The sequence below is a fragment of the Eulemur rufifrons genome, chromosome 4 (assembly GCF_041146395.1).
Source record: "Eulemur rufifrons isolate Redbay chromosome 4, OSU_ERuf_1, whole genome shotgun sequence".
Lineage (NCBI taxonomy): Eukaryota > Metazoa > Chordata > Mammalia > Primates > Lemuridae > Eulemur > Eulemur rufifrons.
Window position 1 is genome coordinate 13,458,539 of NC_090986.1, and position 27,437 is coordinate 13,485,975.

General features: G+C 37.2%; 1 protein-coding gene across 1 annotated transcript in view; it reads right to left on the bottom strand.

Annotated features, from left to right (window-relative positions):
• MYO16 (myosin XVI) overlaps window positions 1-27,437 on the bottom strand; it is a 475,062-nt gene that overhangs the window by 351,934 nt on the left and 95,691 nt on the right. Inside the window, exons 4-6 of the mRNA XM_069467032.1 lie at window positions 15,467-15,575; window positions 8,069-8,193; window positions 367-492 (exon numbers count right to left, since the gene is read on the bottom strand). Coding sequence (XP_069323133.1) covers window positions 367-492; window positions 8,069-8,193; window positions 15,467-15,575 — 360 coding nt within the window. The remainder of the gene's footprint in view (window positions 1-366; window positions 493-8,068; window positions 8,194-15,466; window positions 15,576-27,437) is intronic.

A 27,437-nucleotide genomic window follows, 5' to 3' on the forward strand; every position in this document is an offset into this window, starting at 1 on the left:
TAACCAAAACATTTGTACCCCCATAATATTCTGAAATAAAAGACAAACAAACAAAAAACAACAAAAATAAGAACAATACTATTAAGAAAACAGTATTAACTCAATTCTCTGAAGAATGTTTATAGGTTTTGATTGTTTCTCCAAAGATTTGACTACATTATTCAGAGTCACGAGAAATTTTTATATTCTCTTGTGAAAGTAAATATTATCCTTTAGCCATAACAATATTTGTTTAGTAAGAAGATGTCATTAAAAGTCAAATTACATAATGATTAGTACATGATATGAAATAAGATCAAAATTAAATATGAAATTATTCATTGACTATAAAACAATTTTTAAATAATCAGAAAAAAGGCATAGTACCTGGCCATACTTGGCTGCTAGGTGGAGGGGAGTCCAGTACTGGTCATCTGCTATATTAAGGTCTCCACCATGCTCCAGGATGAGAGATACCACCTCCTTGTAGCCACTCGCACAGGCCATGTGTAACTTCAAGGAAGAGATGTTTTATTATTTAACATTTTAAAAATAAGTAGTGATCAATACAGTTCATTCAGAAATCAATACAGTGACATCAATGCAGTTTTAAAGAGAACTATTTAATAAAATGTTAGATCTAAAATATTTGATGCCATAAAACAAAAGAACATACGTGTAATTTTATTTACTTGGCATAAGCAGATGTCATTATCGTTCTTTGAGAGAAAGCTCATGAGTTAATTATTATGTTCTTTCTGAGTCTGATAATGTGCACTTTTTCATGTAATTCCTATTCCCCCAGTGCTCCAATCCGCTACACTCTGAATATTTTCAAATAAAAAATGTAATAATTCTATAGTTTACTGCTTCTTGCCCAAAGGTCCAAGATTTAGTGATTAGCTTTAATATTCCAGGCACTGTACTTGGTGCTATAGAACCGGAATTCAAAGATATATCTAAAAACAGGAAATGTGTAAATTGTGATATTTATATGCATGTAATAGCCATGGGAACACTAAAAAGGATTAATTAATCCTAGCAGACTTTAAAATGATTGTGTAGTTACCATTTTAACATTCTCCTAGTTTAGTTTCTTAACAGTACTTGAAGATTAGAAATGAGATTTTAGGAGCTATAATGATATGATCAGGGTTTGGAGAATTTTTTATATTTTTCAGATGGGGGAATTCCAGTTTCTAACATAGCAGCCTTTATGTCTATGTAAACTATCAACACACTCAATTTAACTGAGGTTACTAAGTCACTACATGATTTATTTCATAAACATAATAAGTAAGAGGAAGAAACTATCAGGAAAAAATGATTTGAAAGTTGAAAAATCAATGACATCTTCTAGGTTTGGTAGCATGGAATTTTATAGCTCTCTCCTTTTCTGTTTTTATTTAAAAAACCCAAAATTACAGTAAAGTCAAAAAAGGCTAACTAAATGTATATATTTTTATAAAATTTAGCAGAAACATTTATTATTCTACTTTTGGACTTTATGCTTTTTAATCTACAGTGTATACATATATGTTTATTTCTTGTACTTTCAACTACATTAGAACAGCAAATATATTTATCTAAATTACTGCACAAACATTAAAACACTAAGTTTAACATCAATCTTCTCATATTTTGCTACATACAAAATTCATCTCATTAACATTCTAGCAAACAGTACCAGGAATGATATATCCACAAGTATTTTAGAAAATTTAATTTTACATACTTGCTCTCCTAGAGAACTAATCTTTCACCTGCTTCTAGATTTATTCCACATTATTTGAATAATCTGTAAATGATTGGCAGTTACTCTATGCTATATGCCATAACACCTGCATCTCAGAAGGTTTTCATGTGATAAAAATGAATCTATAAAAAATGAATCTATCAAATGAATCAAGAATGGGTCCATTAGCTACTGATCCTAATGATGTCAAATTCACAGGGCCAACCCCTGGAGGAGGGGCTTCACCAATTAGAATTTAGTCCAAGTCTGAGCCAGTCATCCTAAGCATAGTTGAGAAGGAAAAGACTAGAAGTCCTGGATTACTCTCTAGAAAAGCTCTTCAAAGTACTGTTTACCAGAGACATAGATGGAGTCTGGAAAATTTAATGCCAAGTAATCCTAAATCAAAAACAAACAACAACAAAAGAACCCTAATTGAATACTTCCACTTCATTTTAAGAGATAACAAATTTTTTTTAAATCCTCATAATAAAATACCAGGAGCTAAGAGCCTTTTCCTCGCTTCTACAGGCAATCAACCTCTGAATCCATAGGCAAATCACTAGCCTCCAGGGGGTATAGTTTCTCATCATCATTAAGAGCATGTTAGAGTTACAAACATAAAAGACAACAAAAAAAATTCTGTTTTCTGAAATGGAATTTGTACTCCTCTTACTTGTCCTAACTATGGCTGGAAGATACTAGGTGCCCGAATTTAGCAGTGTTTATCACTATGATGTCTTAGAATATTCCTCTCCTGCTATTTTAAGGGATCTTGTGAGAAACACAAAGGTGGTTATTGTTTCTGCCCTGGACTAGCAGTAGTATATTTGGAAGCAGAGTTCCTATGGAAAATTCCATTTTGGAAATCACCTATCTAGCTACAATGCAGAACAAGACATTGCTGTAGCTTCACAAACATTAGGTATAAAAATTATAAGTTATTTCTTTTGACCTTTACAACCTGTGACACTGTTGTTACACTGAATTTTGAGATGGAGAAACTATGGTTTACAGAAGTAGGTAACGGGCCTAAGAAAGCATGGCCACTGAGCCCCAAGGCCATGTTCTTCTGTGCCTTCTAGCACTCAGACTTGAAGTGGCACAGGAAAGTGGACACCCTAGATGTCCACTTCATACCACATTGTCTCAGCCCTTGGTAGGCCATTTATTTCATTTAATATAGTTTTAATTGCTAGAGAATATAGTATAGACCTCTGATCCTTTTCTTAAGTTAAATGTTTTCCATTTTAACTGTCCTGGTCAGTTTGGTGGATATACAGTGGTCTGGTTTTGATTCCTGTCTGGAAAAAGTAAAGGGCAAGAGATGGTCTGGCTATCTGCTTTGGAGTGTAAGGAAAGTGGTTTTGTTGATACACCATGAACCACATGCACCCATGAGTTCACAGGGGAGACAATGTATGGAGGTTTTTCTATGGAGAAGCTGTGGTCATTTCTGGTTCTACTTTAGGGGATCCTGATGGGGCGAACACAACTTAGCAGAGAGAACCTGGAGTATCCCCAGATTGCTGAGAGCTGAGCAAGCGTAAGGGGCCATTTGGAACAGTTGCATCCATCCGGCGATCTAGTGCAGCCTGGAGTTTCCCAGTGATGAGGGTGGGCAGGTGGTATCTGAAACATCCTACATTCGCATAAGAGGAGGAGTCAACTTCTGGCCTAGGGAGTATGATGCCATCTCCAGGAAGGTAAAATAAAAACCTTGTTCTCACTAGGTTTTTCCCCATCTCCCCCTCCCTTGCACCTCTCCTAACTTCAGAGGAGCTTAATAAGGGAGTGAAGCTTGAAAAGAAGCAACAGGAGGGGAAATAGTTGACCATGTCCACCACTCTCCCTTCTAGGGACTTTGCAACCTGGTGCAGCACTGAGCCAGGGATGGGTTCAAGATTTAACTGAATCAGATCCCATAACACTGGGCCCATTGGCCCCTGCAGGATCTATGGGTAGAATTCAGGGAGTTTGCAAGGTTGGGTGGGAAAAAGGCTAGATTTATTTTCTTCTAATCTGTAACAGAAATTGAGCAGATTCTTCAATGATGAACACAAGCAGCAAACTTGTGATGTCACCATCAAAATAAATCATTACATTTTCATATTACATTACAATTGTAGTATATATCTCAAATAGCATTATGGTCAACACCACCTTAAAATCATGGTAACTATCAGATCTGTTGTTTAGTGCATTGATAAAGAAGCACATGCATTACATATCACAAATTTTATTTTATTATTTTTATTTTTTTAATTTCAACTTATTATGGGGGTACAAAAGTTCAGGTTATATATATTGCCCATGCTCCCCTTATCCCCCTCAGTCAGAGCTTTAAGCGTGTTCAACATAATTGATTTTCTTTATAATTCTATACACCATTTGTTATTACATTGAAAACATTATTTTGACAAGAAATCCATGGGCTACACCGGATCATCTATGGGTAATATGGTCCAAAAAGGTCAATAATTCCCTACTTAAGTTGAGAGTTTTCATCATTATATGGGACTGGACATTTTAATCTCTAAATTGAGGCTATGTTTTGTAACATAAAGTGACCATCAAAGCTTTATTCCCTAAAAATGACCAGAAAATTGATGACTGTCTTCACCCATAACTAAGGAATGAACCAGCACTACTGAGACAAGGAAGGGAAACAAAAATACAATTGCTTCATATTTGCATCTCTTGAATAATTCCTTCCTAACACACTGAGCAAATAAGTCTCAATGCCAGATGTGCTATATTACATTCTGTGCTAAACAGTAAAGAACCAGTATCTTCATAGTATATATGCTAATTATTACAGTGATATTTCAGAGTATTTATTTATACACTTCAACTCAGGAATTTATTTTCACATCCTCTGAGACATAGTGTTTTTTTTTAAAAAGATTGCATCCTTCTTTGAGGCTTCTATTCACTTTTAAGGAGACCATTAATGCAAACTAAAAGATCTTTTTTAAAAAGACATATGTTTGCTTATTTTATTGCATATTCTAACAAAGGAGGAAAAGGCACTATAAAAACTACCTCACTAGAAGTTTACTTCCATTGAGCCTTTTGTTGTTGCATCTGTTTTGCACATAACAATTTAATGGTACGATAAATTATGCCTAATTTTGAACCATAACTGACATTCTAACTCAGGATACAGAATCAATCTGTGAACAAAAGTGTCTTCTTATCCTTGTCTCCAGCAATAGATGAATACGCTACGCACCTTAAGGAAAAGAAAGCACCAAGGAATGGCAGCCATTAACATAAATAGACTAACCAATTCAGACCTGTGAATCAAACCACTCTGCCACTTGCTAAACGCTGTAATCTTCAAGGGACAACTTCCTAGCCTTTTGTTCATTGTCACTTTCTTGTTAAAAGCTCAGAGATGATCACCACAAGGTTTAGTTATTACAGAACAATTGTTTGCAACATTTATGCTCTCTGCTGAATAAAAAGGACACAAGGAATGTCAAAACTGAAGATGGTTGAAAATCATAGCAATTTCTGCCTCTGTATTGATTCTTTCAATAGCTTCTCTACTGAAGTGTATATGCTCTTTTATTTAGCAGTGATGAAGTACGTATTCTGTTTTTATTTAATAGTGATTTTTAAAAAACATATAAAGTTGTAAGGTCTCCTACCACACAAAGAAACAAAGGCTCTATTGCGTTTATATTATATGATAGGCATTAGTTCATTGCATGCAATAAATGAATTGTTAATTAAATACCTCACTGCAGTCTGACTTATGACCCTACCAGTCATTGCAACTGTCCTCCAAGAGAAAACCAAGTCCCGCCAAGTTGCTAAGTCTGACAGCCAATCCACACTCTCCACTTCCTCTACCTCTGGGCAGATTGTGACAGTTGATCCTCCCTGGCCTTTCATCATGCTTTCTTCCCGGGACTCCTGGGACGTCTCCTTCTCTTGGTTTTCCTCCTATCTCTGGACTTGCCTTTCTCATCTCATTTCTGGATCCTCCTCTGCTCCTTCATTTCCAGGGCTTACTCCCAAATCTTCTTTCCCTCTACATTGAATTAGTTACTTCATCCAGTATCAAAGCTTTCAATATCATACATACCCTCATGTTCCCAAAAGTCTTTCTCCAATCTAGAGATCTCTTGAACTCCAGACTCCAGTCTCCAAACACAAACTCGACGGCTCCATTAAGATGGCGAAGAGCACCCCAAACGTAACTTCTTCAAAACTGACCTGATCATCCCTGCTCTAAGCCTGATGTCACCTCCATCACATTGGTAGTTTAAGCTGAAAGAACTTTCAGTCACTCTGAAGCCTTCTCTTCTTCTCACACCACATGTCCATCAGGAAGTGTCATTGAGTCTTTTTAAAATATCTTCTAAATGTAACAACTTCTCACCCCTGTTGTCTGAGCCTCATCACAGACGGCCTTGATTACCGGAAAAGCTTCGCAACGGAACTCTTAGCTTCATCCTTGCCCTTTTACGATCCTATCTTTTCTTCTTCTCCTTTTTTTATTTTTAAAAGCTTTTTATTTTATTTTTTACAACACTGTTTTATTTGGAAAAATTTAAACCCACAGAATAATTGCAAGGGAATTATAATGAACACCCATGTACCTTTTACCTAGATTACACATTGTGCCACATTTATATTATGCCTATGTGATGGAATGCATCATCTTCACTTACAGTCCTCTCTTAAGACAACAGCCAGAGTGAGTGATCCTTTTAAAACTGAAGTAGGATCGTGCCCCTCCTTCCTTCAGAACTTTCCAATGTCTTCCCATCTCACTCAGTTATTGTCATAATACTCACTGAGGCCCATAAAATCCCATGTGATCTGGTCACAACTACCTCTCTCTCCCTGTTTACTTGGCTTCAGCCATATGAGACTCTTTGCTGTTTCTGTTTCTCCAGCACACCACACTTGCCCCTGCCTCAGGGCCTTTGCACTGCTCAACCTGGCATACCACTCCTTCACATCCAAACTGTGCACTCTCTTCCGTCAAGTCATTACTCAAAACTGTCCTTGTCAGGTAGATTTTACTCATCTATTTATCCAAAATGGGAGCAATACAACCAACGTGCCACTGTCTTATTTTATTATTTTCTCCTTTGTATTTATTACTAATATATATTTAGCTCATTTATAGTACATATTACCCATTTTCCCCAATGAAGTGTTAACCCATGACAAAAAGATTTTTGTGATTTTATTCACTACTATTTTGTTCCCAGCATGTGGTCAATAATATTTCTTCACTAAGTTAATGAAAATGCTTTGCCAGTTGAGTGGGTTATTTTTCAACACTCTCTAAACATGCTTTGTTTTCTTTTCTTATGTCTTAGAGTTACATTTTTTATAGTCTTCTGAAATTTATAAATTTATAAACATCAATTATAGATGACAACATTTAGAAGACTATACTTTTAAAATTTTACAGACTTTGGAAGGCTATAAAATAGCAAAATTTTAAAGTTATTTTCTTCTAAATTTTGTCTTCCAAAATCTATATTTAGTTAGAGAATTTCATCTAGAGGTCACTAGGCACTTAATCTGCATTTAATAAATGTAAAAATTTATCAGATCTCACAAAAACTTTCCAGATGACAAAACTCCTATCCATTTAGTTAAGTCATTTTCTCATCAACTGTCTTCAACCTCACACCATGTTTCTTCCATGGCAGAAACTGAATCACTGATTGCAACTATTTCTATGCACTTCAGAGTTTCATACTTCTTGCTATTCTAGTTTACTTTCTCTCATTTTTTCCCCTCTGTCTTAATAAATTTCTGTCATCATTAATTTTAACCTAAACATACCCAGGTTAATTTTATGGGTCAATAGGGCAATATGTTCCTATACTGATGATTAGATATTATGATTATGTTAAAATTAATCCAAACTTAATTGCTCTGTTTTTAATTTACTGCAACAGTGCATGATAGCAATAAAAAAGTAATAATAAGAGTGTGCTTGAATTTAGAAATTCATTCACCAAAGTATCTCATACTTTGTTTTGCTTAAAACTAAAATGAAAGCATTTTCTTATAAATTATATCTCAAAAATTACATTGACAAAGTATTACATAAAGTTATTTTAAATTTTTAGGGAAAATATATAGAAGCATGGCTTGAACAAAATATATCAAAATATACACAGTGGCTTTCTCTGGATGGTGGCATAAGTATTTTGCACTTTCTGCTTTGCATATTTGGGTGTTTCTAAAATTTGTACAATGAATATGTATTACTTTTATGATCATAAACATTTTAAAGATAATTGTAATCAATTGTATATTTTAGAAATCAAAATCTCTATGTTAACAATTTCTGAATCAAATATATTAACTTACCAGAGTTACTCCTTCATCATTTTTCTCATTAACATTTCCTCCAGATGATAAGAAGTGTCTGACATCTGTTAACATACTCATTGGTCTCTGAAGCTTCATCTGGCGTAGTGAGGTCAGATCCACTCCTAGGGGGAAAAAGAGGCTTTCAATCAGAATGCAGAGATAATTCTTAGCTGCTGGGTCAAAACATCACTTTATGGTCAATTCTTTCAAGGTGTTCTTTGCAACCCCTCTTGCAGTTTGAACTCTCATTCAGAGCATTGAGATTGTTTCTCTTTACATACATTCTACTTCCAACTAGATCGTAGTCTTTAAAAAATAGAAAATGTATCTCTTGTTATATCCCAAAGATATGATAGAATGCCTTATATATGGCAGGCTATTAATGAATATCATCAACATACACTGCCCCAAATACTTCCAAGTACTTAAATTGAATTGAAACAAGTTACAAAGATACAACTTTTGTACTTTTATAATTTTTTTTCCTAAAATACTTCCTCCTAAAAGCAATGTAGTATCCTGTAATAGCAAAAGGACTTTAGTATAAAAACTGGAAACATCAGAATAAAGTCCACAGTTCAGTTAATAGCAGTATTGTACCAATGTTAACGTCTTACTTTCAAATGTATCATGGCTATATAAATAATTAACATCAGGGGAAGCTACGTGAAAGGCATTTGAGAACTTTCTGCACGATCTTTACACTTTCCTGTACATATTAAATAACTTCAAAATAAAATTTAAAATGATGTTCCAATTGAACATTTCATGGCTATTAATCAATATGACTAACATTGAATGAAGAACCTATAGTCTGACTTAAGTGAGGTGGATGATTTATGCACAAAAGGCTCAGGACTGCTTATCTCCTGTTTATACCTCTATTTTAACCTGCAATTTTGTGATGTATAATTTCTACGGTAGCTTGTGTCTCTTCACTTATGCATTTCCTATTCCTAGCATTAGTTCCTGGACAAAATCAGTATTTACTGTGGGGAAATAATTCATCTTTCTCCAAATGAAAATGGTGATGATGAAGATAATGATATCTCTGACTCAGCAAGTGTTTGCTAGAACCAGCTACTCTTCTAAGCACTTTCTTTCTCTTATCTGGTTGAATCTTGGCCGCAAGCATCGAGAGCTAGCCTGGCACAGTGGACCCAAGAATAAACCTTGGACTGATGTTCCTGGAGATGCCTGGTCTGCAGTTTACTTCCTCAGGTTGACTTTGGGAAAGTTATCTAACCTGTATGGGCTTCAGTATTTCTTAGTCACTCAGATATTATATATCCCAAAGGGTGAAGCTATAGTTAATACTCTTAGGATCTGTCTCTGACAGAGACCACATCATGCATGTTGTCCTTTTTCCCCTTGGGGGCGCTCTGTGTCTGCCTCGCTCTGAGCTCCTTCTCTGAACCTGGATGGGCAGCAGAGCCAAGATGTCTAGGAGTGAACCTGCTTGGGTTTTAGTGCTATATGCGTATCCACTACTACTTGTGCCAATGTGGGCAAGTAATTTATCCCCTGCCTCAGTTTCTTCAACTGCAAAATGGTGATAATAATTGTTGCTTCATCAGTTGTTACGAAAATGAGTTAAAACACATAAAACATGCAAAGTGTATTTGGTTTGAAGTAAGCACTCCATAAAAGTAAGCTGTGATTATTAGCCTCTGGCATGTGGATCACATGCCTTTCGTATACACGCATTTTTCTTTGTAATAAGGAGCATGGAGTAACCAAACAAAATAAACAAAATGCAATCTTTGAATAATGTAGCTTGCAAATATTCTGTAAAAAGCTAACTAATTTTAGTAGAAACATGAACTAAGAACACCCACAACCCTTCCTCAGCTTCTGAATCATGACATGCTATTTCAAAAGAACAGAATTCCCTAACAGAATCATTTGAGGTCTGTTACGAATGAACTAAAACTGTCACTCTATTCTTATTTTTAGGATTTTGGAATTTGATATGTGACTTAATTTTGGAAAATAAAATTAGGAAATTTTCAGATGTCAGCATTCAATTTTACATGTTGATATAGCAGAATCTGATAGTTGCTATGAAGTGAAATTATTTTGTTAACTTTTATAATGTTGCAATGTTAACTAAAGTATGTAACTTTTAGAGAATTATTTAAGTATTTAAAATTAAATGACAAAACATGATAAAAACAGAAGAAGACTTGTGATGAAATACACAAATTAAAACATAGAGATAAGAAATCATTCACTGAAGACTCATTTATAGTACAACATATTATGAGAAAACAATCTATTCTGGTCACTGCTGTGAAGACACCACAGAGGGATAATATGATATTGCATCATAATATCTTAAAACTTAATTTTGAAACAAATATGATGTTAATTAAAATGTGATTTTTTGATTTTTGTTATATGTTCAGAAAAGAAGCACAATTTTTTTTTTTTTGGTAATACAACACGACAGAAATTCCTTCTCTTCATGATCACACAAATTTCTTTAACTGCTCCTAGATAAAACATACCGAGAGGGATAGAGCTCATAATAAGTTTACTTTATAATGGATAATAGGCCAAATCTAAATTTTTAGAAGAAATTTAGTTCTGTTTTCATACCATTTTCTGAAAAAAATTAATACAAGATTTACTTAGATTTACTATTTTGACAGGAATCTGATAATTTCTTATAATATAGGAATTAAGGAACAAAATAGTTTACTTGAAATTCACAAATGCTACTGTTATTGCCCGTTTTAATTTGGTAATATCAACAGATACTTGGCAAAACTGAAATTCCCTTAACACCTCAAGTCAATCTGAACCCTAACTCAACTTTTCTTAACTGCCCCCTTAAGGTAATAATATTGTGTTTGTAACAATTCAACTTTTCTTCTCCTCTTTTCTATATTGGGGCAACTCTATTCTGTTATTATGATAATTTTATGATTATGCTTAATTGCGCTGTTGTAACCCGCCCCCCCCCTCCCCACACCAAGTTTTAGGAGTATATTGCTCCATTTCTCATAGATTCCTGAACTTCTCCTGCCTTTGCATTGCTCCTCCCTGTGCCTGGGCCATACAAACACACCTGGTTCCCCTGTTCCTGGGATATCACACCCCTCACCTAAAGCTTAGTGTAAGCATCACTTCTTCTGTGAAGCTTTCTGTAGTACTCTTAGGGAAAATTATACCCTTACTACTCCTTGGTGTTTTTATAAGATCTGCACATATCTTATTTTTATTTATTATTGTATATTATTGTATCATCATTTGGTTATATATAAAACATCATCTTTGCCCTCAGAAAGGAAAAGTAACTAAAGAAGCATATGCAATTAACTATGATATGACGCTTCCCATGATCTTAGCAGGGGATTCTCTAAGCTCAAAGCATTGCAGTTAACTCAAATTTTTATCTTTATGGTAAGCTTCCTAAGAGATCCAAGGAAGCAAGAGAGTTGAGCAAGCAAATAAAGAAAGGTGGTCAGAAAAGAGAAATAACCATGTCCAAGCCAACAGGGTATTACTGCCTCTACCCATTCACTCTTCTCCAACTCGGGCAGCAGGCGTAACCTGGGACTGTCCATGCCCTGTGCAATGCACTGTAACCCCAACTATGCGTGATTCTAAAGAGGCTGGTGCAGGGACAGCAGTTTGAATAAACTGCATTGAGCAGAAGAAAGACATATGACATTTGTGAACTGATTGATCTGGGAGTCCTCTGAAGAATGTGTGGAGAGGGCTCAACCTGGGGCAAGAAAATGCATTTCGGAGGCTACTGTAATTCTCCAAAATAGAAAGGCCAGTGTCTCAACTAAGGCAGTAGCAGCGTGACTGGGGAAGGAGGTGGACACATTAAAGAGATGTCAAAGAGGTAGAATCTATAAGATTTGGTGACAATTAAACAGGAGGGATTTGGTATAAAAAAGGTAATGTTCAGTTACCTGGTTTCCTGACTGTAATGGTAGAATATAGAATATAGGTACAGTGTGAAAGAATAACAACAAATTCCATGTTGACATGTCATTTCAAATCATCTGACATTCCAGTCAAGATATTTAAAAAATTACCATACAGGACTGAAGGTATTGAAGATAATTAAGCTATAGGAATATTCCTGGGAATAGGCAGGTGGTGACAACAAGAGCAAAAGGGTGAGATGCCCCCACGACAGTGTGTAGAGTGTTAAAAGAAGATTCCCAAAGACAAAGCCCTGGGTATGGCCAGCATTTAGGGATCTGAATGGAGAAGTGGAACATCCAAGGAAACATAAGTAGAAGCTCAAAGAGGGGAGAAAACTATGGGAAGATCATTGCATGAGAGTGTGTGAGCAAGGTCATAGAATGTCACAGAGAGAGGGGGTAATAAAAAAGAACAGAAAAATAATTACTGGATAGACAACCAAGGAAGGTGATGACAACTCTTGCAGGGGAATTTCCAGTGGATTGGTAGGGTTAGTAGCTGAACTTCAGTGGGCTGAGTAACAAGAGACCAGGAATTCAGGACAATAAACATGAGCTACGTTTTCTAAAAGAGTGGGTTTGAAAGGAGGGGGAAAGGACAGTTTGTATGTATGTAAGATCATATAAGATCATTCATATATGTGTATGTGTATATATGTGTATATATTATATATCTACATATATATGTGTGTGTGTGTGTGTGTATATATATGTATATATCCTTTGTCCTGGACCACCTTGGGCTCTCCCATCAGTGCTTTCTTTCCTTGCTGGTTCATTGTATAATCGATTGCGTTCCTCCTTGCATGCCAGCTGGTTCGCCTTGCACTGGAGATCTAATATTCATCAAATGCTCAATCAGCTCTCCGTGGTTGTCTCATTTTACAGGCTGGCAGGCTCAGGCGGTGAGCCGAGGTTAATTGCTGTGCCTGAGTTTGCAGTGTAAGTCAGTGGTGACAGTACAATTAGGACTTGTGACCAGCGATTTTCCATGTAATCAACTTGTTCACGACATCGCCTGCCTCCTCCTGCCACGTGCATCCTGATGTGACAGCGTGATAAGTACTCTGATTTGAAACTGTATGATGAAGAAAATTCTAGGATTGTAACAACCTTGTTATGATAACGCAATGCTGAAATACTGAGAGCCACATAATAATAAAAATCTCATCTTGGAATATTAGGAATTTCTAAGGACATCAGCTCAGGCTGTCACAGCAGATAGCTCTAAAATTGCAACAACAAGAAGGCCAGAGAATAAATTGAATTAGACAGTATTTACCCAGAACTATGGCAGATGATACGGATAAGTAGGAGGGAGACCAACAAAAGCAGAACCAGACTGTGAATGAGGTGCGGGAAGGGCAGATGGGTGGGAGGCAGGGGCCAGAGCAGCAGCAGTGACAAGTGGCAAACAGAATTAAAAATTTAATAGATATTAAATTGAGTTTGTTCCAGCACACATGTATTTTACAAACTGATCGTGACAGCCAGAGTAGTGACAGATTTTCTCTTAACCAGTCAAGAGTCGGTATCTTCCTCTTGTTTTGTTTTTTTTTTTCTTAATTATTTCTTAAACCAACCTCCCCAAGAATATACTTGTTTTTGTTCTTTACATAGGATAGATAATACAGAACTTATAAATACTAAAATCTCCTATCAAAATGCTTTAATGAGTCCAAAAGGCTTATAAGACAAGTTAATGCTTTTCAAATAAAGACAATTTTATTTTCTGAAAAGAAACATTTATTACTGTGGCTTTTAGAAATTCAGAACAATAAGAAAAGCAGGAAATAATGATCTTACAGGACTAGCACAGCTAAACAAAGTGTGGCTGAGTTGTTATTTTTTGGTTGTTTGTTTTAATTTGGCATCAGGAGTTTTATTTTTCAAACCACTTCATTGAGGTATGAGAGACATCCAGAAGCTGTCCATATTTAACATGTACACCTTGATGAGTTTGCAGGTAAGTGTACATCAGTGAAACCAGCACCACATTATATGCCATAAACATATTCGTCACCTCCAGGCTTCCTCCCACCCTCTTTCTTTATTATTACTATTATTGTTACTATGCTGTAATAAAAACACTTAACAAAAGATCTACCCTCTCAGCAAATTTTTAAATAAACCGCACATACGATATCATCAACCAGAGGCAGCATCACAGCCAAGTTTTTCATGCAAATTCAGAATTGTCTACTACACGTGAAGTTTTGCAAAGGCCTCAATAATTAACTTTCCAAAAGTAAAATCTTCCTAACTTCTAGCTTCGTTCCCTTTAGAAGTAATGGAGTAGGTCTCCATCAAGGCACAGCTAAGGAGATTTGAAGAAAGCCAGCGAGCTCTCCTGCAGGAGACGGTTTTGAGGCAAGACAGAACGGTGGATGACTGAAGCCACTGACTCGGGGACCGTGGGCAGCACAGCCGCCTGCACGCTGCCGCCCCCACGCCCCAGTCGGGAGCGCCATGCTACCACACGTACCTGGCTGCGCAATTACTGAGTCCATGTTTTTAAGGACTTACTGCCGCTAAGCACTAATTATTATTATTCTAGGCCATGCTCAGAATAAACCTTTCTCACATGAGCGATCTGGAGGAGGCAAAGGGTACAAAGGAACAACGAGGCAGATGTGAGTTTTTCTTAGAGGCAAAAGGGTAGATTCATAAGCAGTGTGTGGCTCTTTTTTCTGGCCAAGGGTCATCCTTGAAGGGATTGGAATTTCTTTGTTGTCATTTATACCTAAAATGTGTGTGGCGGGGAGGGGGTAAGCAGAAGCATAATTCTTTAGTTTAATACCGTCTCGGGCCCAGGGATTCAAGTATCTCTCCCCTCCCCAGGCTGCGTTCACTCATGAAATTACACGCTGGGTCTGTGTAATTACACGCCCTTTCGCAGGAAGCGCATCTAGGGGCTCGGCCTCCTTTTCTCAGGCTGCCACAGTGATCATAGGGCTTTCTTCGGATGACCTTTGTGTGTCTAAGTGTCACAAAGAGTGGCTTTGGGGACAACGTGTAAACGGCCTTGGACTTAAGCTCTCACTTACTTGCGTGTAATTCTTACTGGGATCACCCGCTCCTCTGAGAATACACTTCAGATGACCTTGCTCTGATTAGCTCAAAATTCAATTGTGCTGGTTCACTTCCCTTCCCCTCCCAGGGGAGAATAGATTATAATTACAAACCCAGTCCCGCTAATTATGGACTTCAGATGCCTGTGAAAATGTTCCTTTATTGTTGGCGTCTAGATTTCTGCTGGCTTGCAAAAAATTGCATTGACTAAACCCCAGTGAAGGGCAGCAGAAAGCAGAAGAGAAAAATATCTTATTTTACACCATCTAGGGAAGCTGCATTGATCTGACGTTCCATAAGCACACGTGTCAAAGTGAATAGACACGTAATTCTACCAATCTACTTCTTCCTGCAGTTGTACAAAGCTTCGGCCTACCGTTTTCATCCAGATAGGTCAGCAGGATAGAGCTGGATTCTGTCCCTTCTACCGCGTAATCCAATGGGATATTTCCATTAACATCCTGGAGGAGGAGGTTGGCTCCAGCCTAGATAAAAAGGAAAATAAATAATATTACATACTGTTAAAAAAAACAGATTAAAATTTCACTTTAATCTTAGCTGGGAAAGAGATACAGAAATAGTTTATGTTAGATATAATGAGTGCGATGCGCACCGTCTGGGGAATGGACAGGCTTGTAGCTCTGACTGGGGGGGCGGGGGGGGGGCATGGGCAATATACATAACCTAAACTTTTGTACCCCCATAATATGCTGAAATAAAAAAAAAAAGAAAAAAGAAATAATTTATGTTAGATACAAATCTGAAGAGTCATGTAGGAAATTACAATTTTCTTTTAAGACAAATATGTTAAATGATTTGCAGAGACTCTAAAGTTCTCAGATGGTTCCACCGACCCTTGAAAGACCTGGGTCCCAGGTACCTCTCCTGACTCCTATTGCTAAACTTAAAATATCTAATCAGTGTCTGCTAACTCATGCCTCTGTGTGGGCTGCCCCTATATCTTGTCTTGTTTCTAATGTAATAGAAGCATCCAATGCTTCAGAGAGTCTAAATGGCAAACTCTTCTATGAACAAGCTGAACTTTGGTCTTCCCAGTCTATCCTATGAAATCTTCCCGCTCTTTGTTCACCACGGAATTTCATCTGGGAGCTCTTCTCACACTAACATGTTTTAATAAAGGCTTGTGCTAATGGATCCATGTTGGTTTTCTCTTTCCAGAAATTATTTTCTAACAAAAAGCATCATCTCTAGATGTTAATGTATTGACTACATTAAATATGGTGATTCCACATCTTTTAGCCTCAAAATGCCTTTCAGCAGCCCAGTCCTTATGAGCATTCCCATGCCCTGCATTGTCCATTTCAGCTTAAATACAGTGATAGCTTTGCTTTCACTCTTAAAAAAATTGCCACATGAATTGTCACCATTGCTTTACATTCTTTAATGAGCTCCATAAAATTTATCAGGCATGGCTAACATCTTTTTTCCAAGGGCATGGCATGAATGCATACCAATTGTCCAAGATTTCCCATACACCTCCTGATATAAACTCAGGCCAGACAAATGAAAGATTTCCCCTAATCCTTTTACGGAATAGCATTCTGTGTTGCAAAGATAACATAGTTCTTATTTTATCTGAATTCATAACTTTATATAAAAATGTGATTTATATTCATAATTTTATGTATTACCATTTAGGGTTTTGCCTTTTATTCTATATATACAAGCAGCTTTCCTATACTTTTGTAAGTCTGCACAGATTTCCAAAGAACTACTCCAAATATATTGTTAAAAAAAACCCAAAACAAACAAAAAGTAGGGTAAGGTGGTAAAATATATCATATCTTAATATTTTCACCCAAAATAAGATGTACTGCTTGCCCTACCATATTGGGTTCGCATATTACATTTTCTATAATCATATAAAGATACCCCTTTATTTGAACAGAGAAAATCACGTATTTCAGATCTTTACTTACCTAAGAAAAGCATGTAAGAGGTTCTAAAGACTTTTAATTATCTTTTTAACTTAATTTTAATTACTCTGAGTACGAAAAAAACTTACTTTAGGCATATTCTTAAGTAGACTTTACTAACGATTCCTTTCTGTCAGTCTTCAAACTACAAGAATAAGATTTTGCACATCTACTCAAATATTAGTTGTTAAAGATTCAATTAAGAAGAGACAGAACTATAGGGTATCATTACTGATTTCAATATTAATTGTAAAATCTACTCTACTAATCAGTGGTGGACAGTCTTTCCCAATCTATAAATACTTTAAATAAAATCCTATAAATGCCAAACACCTGGGCACAAGGTGACAGTGAATGTAAGTAAGAGTCATGTACTATTAATCACAACAAAGATAAATAGGAAAGAAACTTGGGGATAAGAGCAGTGGTGTACTTGGAAAGAATAGTTCCTATATGTTGAGAAGTGATGAGGCTCTTTCAGGGAAAGTCTGAACCTGAAACACGGAGCTGAGTATTTTAGCTGGGCTCATTCACTGAAATTTCCACTCATTAATTGCTCCCTCTTCTGTGCTACTAAATTACCAGGCATTCTTCCTGATATAAAAGCCAGCCTTTCTGAGAGTTGATAATTTCCCTGGTCACAGATCAGGTCTTAATCCTCCTTCTGTTCCTAAAACCTACCATCATAGTACCTGGCACATATGAGCTTCTAAAAAATTTTTATTGAAACAAATTGAAAAATAAGAAGTAATAAAGTTAACTGAAAGAAATTATTAAAAATGGAGGCAAATAATCATCATTTTTATAATACTTTGTAACTAAATTTCCTGACATTTATTTTTAAGGGTTTGTAGATATAATTACAATATCACTATACTCATATGTTAACCTTCAATCTTTCCAGATAGGTGATATTTGTGACTTTCTTTCCCTTTCTTCCTTTCTTGCTTTCTCTTTTTTTTCTTTCTTATTTTCTTTCTCTTTCCTTCCTTTGTTTTCTCTTTCTCTCTGTTTAATTGCAGAGAAGCAAAAAGCCTACTGAATTAGTCATTGGGCAAATTTTTTGTTTATCAGATGTCAGTGATTTCATGACTAATATACCTGGCTGCTCATATTCCTAAATCTTTCATAATCAATTACTAAGTTTTCAAAAATTTGAAAAAAATGCCTTCCTCACTCTCTCTCTAGGTGAACAATATAAGTTCATTTCAATGTTTCTTAATTTTTTTCTAAACTTTAAGTTCAGACAATCATTTTGAACATTGAATTCATGATGACACACAGTTTTGCTAAACAGAAAATAAAACCTAAAATAATGTTCCTGCTGCTCTGTGAGCTGCCATACATTATTACACTTAAGCAAAAGGGAAGGACATTTGTTTTCTGTATTTAATCCACCAAGGTAATCTGTTTTCAGTGGAACACTTCTGCATTTGAGGGTGGGGTACTTTGCACCTGTCAGGAAGTGCAACTCTGAAAACATTGAAAAGGAAAGGAATGATTCCAGGTTCTATTCTGTGCCAGTCATCAATTAACGATTAACTACAGGTCCACCCTTCTTGGCTCTGCTTTGGTGGTCCTGGTGCTGGGCCCTGCAGACATATCTCCTGAACAGGCTGGAACAGTCTGGGTGTTGTAAGTGGAGAGCCCAGGTGGCACACTGCAGGAGGAAGGACTTTCTCCTCCAGGTTCTTGCCCAAGGGCCCAAGGTCTCCTTGTCTCCGGTGTGGCTGTGTGGGAGACGCAGTGGTGCACATCCTTCAGTGAGTTTTTATAGCATCCCAACATGAAGTTTCTCTTGTACCCAAGAAATAGCCTATAGATTAGTTTTGCTGGCCTCCCAGCCAAGAGCTTCTCAGAAGATTATGCGGGTACCTCAGTTTCTTGTTTGCCACCCTGGACTGAGGCACCTCCCTGAAGTTTTTTGCCATCCTGTGGGCCACATCCCTCTGCAATGAGGTCTGGCTGTCAGCCTTGGGGAAGGGGTTCTTCCAAGAGGACCTTTTCACTCTGTTGCCTTCCTCAGCCCCCGAAGTAGCATCTGTTCTCACATCTGTTGTTCCCATATTCTTCAGAGTTATCTTGATCACATTAAGCAGTTATATACATATATATATTTTTTTTTCCACTGGTTAACAATTATTTATATTCATCTTTCTTTTTAAATTTAAAGGTGGGATTTCTGGATCCTGGCTGGTTGATAACAGGACACTTTTCAAAAATGGGGTGATCTCAAGGCACAGACCCTCAGAGACGGGAGAACTGCAAGATTTTGCATATATATCTGTGTGTGTGTGTGTGTGTGTGTGTGTGTGTGTGTGTGTGGTGTATATGGGGATTACAGTCATTGTCCTGCTGGGCTTGAGTACACGGCTGAGGCCCAAGGTAGTGGGCAATGAGATGTTAGTCATCCATAACACGTAGTGGCATCACACTTGCAGTTGAATGTCCTTTGGTGTAAACTGAAGCAAGTGAGTTGGGAGTTAAAGTGGCTGCAACTCTTGACAATTATGGCAGAAATAATGACTACAAAAGCTGATGTGTTATAGATTCCCCTGAATGAATTGGAAAGCTTACGAAAACAAAAACAAACAAAAGCCAAGCCCAAGCCCTTTAACTATAAGCTCAGGTCATAATGAGAACCAGAAAGATTCTATACACACCTTAAAAGAATTTTTTTCATATTTAGAGCTGATATTGCTGAAAGTCAAATACAAAATTTAATTGTACAGGTTGCTGAATTACAATGTCAGTTGGATTCATAGTCTCATCAAACTTTGTATCTGAAAGTTCCCATTAGTTGGGATAGAGTGAGATCTGGAAATGTGCAGTGGAAATATGGCTGGACTCAGATGACACAGATAACCGTGAACCTTCAAGTCACCCTAAATATCCCTTCCCAGGGGAAGTAGCTTGCTCTCCTGTGTCTGAGGAGATTCCTCTGTTACTTAACTTAAAATCTCTGTGATGTACTAGTACCACCTCTGTGGAAAGTAATATGGAAATACATTAAAGAGCTAAAAGTAGAACTGCCATTTGATCCAGCAATCCCATTACTGGGCATCTACCCAAAGGAAAACAAGACATTCTATAAAAAAGACATCTGCACTCGAATGTTTATAGCAGCACAATTCACAATTGCAAGATGTGGAAACAACTCAAGTGCCCATCAATACATGAGTGGATTAATAAAATGTGGTATATGTATACCATGGAGTTCTACTCAGCCACAAAAAATAATGGTGAACTAGCACCTCTTGTATTATCCTGGATAGAGTTGGAGCCCCTTTTACTAAGTGAAGTATCCCAAGAATGGAAAAACAAGCACCACATTTACTCTCCATCAAATTAGTATTAACTGATCAACCCTATGTGCACATACAGTAGTAACATTCATCGGGTATTGGGCAGGTGGGAGGCGGAGGAGGGGATGGGTATATACACACCTAACGGGTGCAGTGTGCACCGTCTGGGGATGGACACTCTTGAAGCTCTGACTCTGGTGGGGCAAAGGCAATATATGTAGCCTAAACATTTGTATCCCTGTAATATGCTTCAATAAAAAAAATAATAACAATAAAAACAACAAAACACAACTCTGTGATGATGTCACCTGGGACAAGTGCCTTGAAAGAGGAGGCTTATTTTCTTCTAGACCATTATAACCACCCCTTGTTTCTAGATTTATACCTAGAATGAAATCTCATTATCCTTCAGAGGGAAGTAAATGCTAGTGCTCCAGATGAAGTATCTCACACATCGAGAGAACTGCAAGGTTTTGTGCACATATATACACACACTCACATATATACATGTATATGTGTGTGTGTGTATGTATGCATATATTGCCATCCAGGTGCCAGAATTCCCACCAATAAGTAACTAGTAAAAAGGCAATAACTGCTTAATATTAGCAAGAGAACTTTGAAGGATACAGGAACAGCAAATGTCGGGAGCAGACATTACTTCTGGGGCCGAGGGAGACATTCACATATACAGATATACATACATACCTGCGGAAATATGCAGACATGGATTCTTAGAACGTCAGACAAACAAAGGAGAACATGAATTCACAGACATGGGTCCACATAGTAGAGATTCCAGAGCTAATGTGATAGCTCCTGCAGTTGGGGGACTAACGGGGCACTGCAGGAGGAAGGGGCTTCTCGCACTGCTCCAGAATGTTCCTTCCTTCTCCAATGGCACTGCTGCCAGAGGGAGGCTCCCTGCTCAAGGTGAGAGATTCAATGGTGCAACCTTTCATCCAGTTGTGCAGCTGCCCAGCCGGTAGCTTCCTCATTGTCAGAACCAGCTTCTGGGGCCTCCATGAATTTCCCACCATCCAGGGGGCACAGCACATCTGCTCCCAGAGGGGCTAGATCTCAGTCTTGGGGGATGGCTCTCAGACTTTCCCATCTGTGGACACTGCCTCATTTCTAGAAGAGGGGCTACTTCCTACATCCGTTGTTCTGTTATTCTTAATAAGTTTTATGCTGAATGTTCCCTGTTCAAACTACCTTATTTAGTGGACTTTTTGTCTCCTGACTGGACCCTAACTGGTACATATGTATTCATTGGTGCCTTTCTTTAGAAAACGAGCGTGGCATGGTGTTCACAGCCAGGCTCTGGAGCTGAATGTTTGTGATTCAATCCCGGTTCCACCTTTTATTAGCTCTATGGCCCAGGGTAAATTCCTTAAGGTGTCGATGCCTTGGTTTCCTCACATGTAAAAGGAGGGTATAGTAATTTATAAACACCACTGGAAAAGCCGCATGTGTGACACTCTCCTGGTACTTTGCTTGCGCCATTCTGAGTACACACAGCTTATCTTAGACATTGCTGTTAACAAATGTGTTAACCCACATGGTGTTGAGTAAGTCTGTGTCTGTGACTCCCTCAAGACATACACCTCCTGCTGTCCACCGAGGGCAGTAGGGCTGAGAATTTAAGGGCAGGATATGGTTCAGATTTCTGCTCATTCACTTGTCAGTCATGTGACCTTGGGCAAGCTACTTCTCTTCTCTATCCTTAGTTCTTCCAGGTGAAAAATGGAGATAACAGGATTATTGTGAAGACAAAATGGGTTAATGCTGGTAAAGTATTGATAATATGGTACTGATGCAAGGATAGCTCCATATTAGTCTTTGAATACTAGGATGCAGTAGAGCCAGCACAAGGGTTAACGTGGCCTGCTGAAAATACACAGCTCTGCTGATACCAAAACCCAGAAGGACACTGTAAGTGCCTCCTTGTAGCAGTTTCACTGGAGTGCTACAAATAGGTAGAGACAAACACTCACTAAGGTAATAATGCTCTGTTAAGTAATATGTGAAATAACTTAATGCTTATTGTGCCTAGGGTGAAGTACACATGGCTACTCAATAAGCATTTAACTGTATCAAGGAGAGTGTGAACCAAGGTCAAAAGATCTAGAGCTGATACAATAGTGCTAACAGCCTCAGGAAAATTCTAGAGTAGGTAAGTGGGATCGCTTCATACCCATCTCTCTATGTAACCTATGCCTCAGTTTCCTTCCTGCTTTCTCCTGGATCCCCACGACTTCCTGATTCACACTATACGCAGAACCCTTTGTTTTGCTTCCACGAAATAAAAACCCACTGTTCCCATGTCCTGTTGTGAAAGAGATGTGTTCCCTTAGGAAAACTGGCAGAGATATTTCACACAATTGTGTAAAATATTTGCATTTGGCGATAATGCCTTGACATAAAGGGGCATCTTTAAAGCTGGGAATGTAGATTCCTTGGCAAGCTAGAGTAAAACATTTTGGCAAGTGGAGCTTTTCATTTCTTAAGTTATAATACAGTATTTCACACAAATTCTATAGACAAAACCTGCCCCCTTGAGACTCAGAGATTCCAAGATCCGTTTCTTTTTGCGCTGGAATATGCAGACATTGAGAAGGCGTGATAGAGGATGGGGCCAAGCTGATGTGCTTCAAATGCTGGAAAGCAGTCTAGAAGGCTTGATTGACATCTTACACATGCACATATGCAAAGACTGTACTTCTTCCCTTTTGCATAAATTAATTTTATTTCAAGATTCCTTATTTTTACTGTACTTTAAGATTAATGTGAACACCTCCAATAAGATTCATGGCTGATTTTTATTATGAGTCTGGCTAACTCAGAATCAAATTTGCAATTTTAGTTTTTAATGGATCCCTCTGGAACCCAGGAGCTGATGAGTTGCAAAGCAAGACATTTCCTCAAAATGTCAGAAGACCTCTATTAAAACCATCAGGAAGGTCTAATTTCTAGCATACCAAAGGTGATATGACCCATGGGGTTGGGAACCAGTAGCATTATGTTAGTTCAAGGTATTGGGTTAGCTCTTATTTAAAAAAAAAACAAAACATTTTGAACTACTCAGGCATAGCAAATCAATTACTCAATTTTGTGAAGTGAGAAGAAACAAATTCAATTGAAATATCACTCTTGACATTGCCTACTTATAATATGAGAAACTAAAAATATATATGTTCCAAAATATAATTTTTTCTTCTATGAGACAAACATGATATTCTTAAACATCTTTGAAAAATGTTCTTTTAACATTTCAAATTTCATTCCTCTGACATATGAGTCAAGTATATAATTTTTCAGCTATGAATATAAAAGTGAGAGAAAACTGCGCCTGAATTATTGCATGTATTAATTATATTGCTTCCTTGGATACATGGCTCAGTACTTTCTGTGCAGAATGAGGACTAGCACTAAACATGCACTTTGATTTTCTCATGTGTTGGTGTGTGCATGTGGTTGTATGCAGGTTGTTTTATTTCAGGGGATGTGAAGCAGGGGAATTGAGAATTACACTAGATTTTCAAATATAAAACAAATATATCAAAGCCTGAGCTTACTTCATAATACAGGAAAAGTAGCTTTAGTAATCACTACACATTTTCTAAATCTTAAATAATATTTTAAAATAATTGAATGCTGCATTGTAGAAAATCTTATGGATTAGAAAGTGGGTATATGAAAATAATATTGAAAATGAGAAAAACTCCTATTTTTTCTTAATTTAAGAGAACCTATTTATATTCGGTGCCCACTAACAGCCTAAGCCCTAAGAAAGTGTGTGTGTGTGTGTGTGTGTGTCTGCACGTGCATGAAATACCTTCTTGATTTACATTCCTACACCTAATCAACAGAGGTCAAATTTCTCATACTGAACAGTACAGCTCAACAAAAATGTTATATTTGTACAATATAGACCATAAGGCAAGTCTTTCAGTTTAGCTTCAAAAAAATAAATCACATCATGATTGATTTTCATCAGGGATATAAAATCAATTAATGTTATATATGCAAAGCAACAGCAACCTCTTGAATACTTTCTGCAGTTGAGGACTGGATAGTTCCAACTGGGGCCCTGAGCACATTTTCTCTCTCATTATTGAAACTGGAAGTCCACTCAACTTCCAATTTGTACTAAATTGTGTTTCTGGAGTAATGGCGATGAAACTGTAATAAAATATATCATTCCTCCCAAATAGAAATTTTATTTACTGCATTCCAGAAGGCATATGAACCAATAGGTGCATATTTCCTGTAAAAAACGTTTTATGGGTTTATGTTATATACAAATTTAATCTCAATAAATATACCTGTCAATTGTTTCATTTAGTATTAATTCCTTAACACATTAATGAAAGTTATCTAATGGCATTTTAATAAACAAAGACCACTTTTTTACATGCTAACACATTTTGGTAATTTTTGATTTTTACATAATTTCAAATGGACTCAAAGTTGCATGGGTAATACAAAAAACTCCTGTATACTTGTTATAGGTTGAATTACATCCCCCCAAAAAGATATGTTGAAGCCCCAACTCACAATGCCTGTGAATGTGGCCTTTTTTGGAAATAAGTTCATTGCAGATAAAATTAGTTAAATTAACATGGGGTCACACTGGAGTAGGGTGGACCCTTAATCCAATATGACTGGTATCCTTGGAAGAAAGACAATTTGGTGATAGACACAGACAAAGAGTGAAGACAGGTGTGTAAGGATGGAGGCAAAGATTAGAGTAATGCTGTCACAAGCTGAGAAATACCTGGAGCTACCAGGGAATTGAAGGGGCAAGAAAGGGTGCCCCCTAGAGATTGCGGAGGCAGCATGACACTGCTGACACCTTAAATTTGGACTTCTAGCCTCCAAAACTGTGAGAGAATAAATTTCTGTTTTAAGATAACTAGTTTGTGGCACTTTACTATGGCAACCTAAGAAACTAACACAATACTTTTTACAACAGACTGAATGTTTATGTCCCTCCCCAGATTTACATATTGAAACTCCTAAGATGATGGTGTCAGGAGGTGGGATTTTGGTGAGATGACCAGGTCATGAGGGTGGAGCTCTCGTGGTTGGGATTAGTGCCTTTTTAAAAGAGACCCCAGAGAGCTTCCTTGCCCCTTCCACCAAGTAAAGACATAGTGAGAAGATGGCCATCTATTAAACCAGGAAGGAGCTCTCCCCAGACACCGATTCTGCTAGCACATTGATCTTGGACTTTCAGACTTCAGAACTGTGAGAAATAAATTTCTGTAGTACATAAGCTACTCAGTTTATAGTATGTTGTTGTAGCAGACTGAACAGACTAGGACATCCAAACTCACCAATTATTTATACTTTTATCCTATTTTTGTACATGCCTTCTCTCTCTCCTCTCTTACTCCTCTTTCTCTTTCTCTTTCTCTCTCTCTCTTTCTCTTTCATTTATTTTTTGGAATTACTTGAATGTGAGTTTCAGGCAACATGATTTTTTATCCCTAAATATTTTAGTATGCATTTCATAAGAACAAGGATATTCTTTTATACAACAATTATCAAAATCAGAAAATTCAACGCTAAAAATTTTCTACCTAAATCACACTTAACATTTCATAATTTTTTTCAAGGATATTCTTCATATTTGATAGCACTTTTTCACTTGGCTTAGGATATAATCCAGGATCACCCATTGCATTCAGAAGTACTTTCTCTTTATCTTCTTCAACACTACATACCTGTTAGAATTGCCAATACCCAGAACCCTGACAAGACCAAATGCTGGTGTGGATATGGAGCAACAGAAGCTCTCTTTCATCGGTGGTGGGAATGCAAAATAGTACAGCCACTTTGGAAGACAGTTTGGAAATTTCTTACCATATGATCCAGAAATCATGCCCCTTGGTATCCACCCAAAGGATTTGAAAACTTATGTCCACACTAACACCTGCACACAGATATTTACAGCAGCTTTCTTCATAACTGCTAAGACTTGAAAGCAACGAAGATGTCCTTCAGCAGGTGAATGAACAAATAAACTGTGGTGCATTCAGACATTGTAATATTATTCAGAGCTATAAAAAATGAGCTATCAAGCCATGAAAAGATATGAAGGAACCTTAAATGATAATACTAAGTAAAAGATGCCAATCTGAAGAGACTACGTGCTCTATGATTGCAACTACATGACTTCGTGGGAAAGACAAAACGTTGGAGACAGTAGAAAGATCAGTGGTTGCCAGGAGCTACGGGGCGGATCACAGAGGATTTTTAGGGCAGTGAAAATACTCTGTATGTTCCTATAATGGTGGATACATGTCATTAAACATTCATCCAAACTCATAGAATGTACAGCACCAAGAGCACCCTAATCTCAACTACAGATTGTGAATGACAACAACGTGTCAATATAGGTTCATCAATTGTAACAAACGCACCACTGTGGTGGAGGGTGTTGACCACGGGGGAGGCTGTGCCTGGTGGGAGGGGCCATATGGGAAATCTTTGTATCTTCCTCTCAATTTTGCTGTGAACCTAATACTGTTCTAAAAAATGTTTTTAAAATAAAATGCTGGCATCAAACATGATTGGAAAAGTAAAAAATAAGAGCAATGAGTAGATGTTTTATGCTTTTGAGTTATAGATGCTTTCTCTTCTTTCCATAGAAAATTTTGTATTTATGTGCTAGTAGAAAAAAAAATGAAGATTATCTCTCCCTAAAAAAAAATGTATATACTTCAATATCAATGATTTTAGGCAGAAAGATGAGCTGTTAGCATTTTGCAAACTTTTAGGTTAATACCACAGAGAATCGTGTTGTGACACCAGAGACTACCTCAACCATTTCCGATGATTTACAAGTGTCCACATCATCTGGATCCAGCCCTCTCTTCAAACTCAGCCTTTCCACCTGCCCATAGGTCACTCTGCCCTGGAGAGACTTTTAGTAACTAATGGGAATGGTCTCCAGTTAGTAGACGACATAGCCTCTTGCTGTAGGTTGATCTCATCACATTCTGATGTATAATAATTGCCACAATGTGAGAAAAGGACTTTATATTAGAATTTATGTTGAAAGCAGTTCTTAGTTTCTCATCCAGGCTGTCCAACA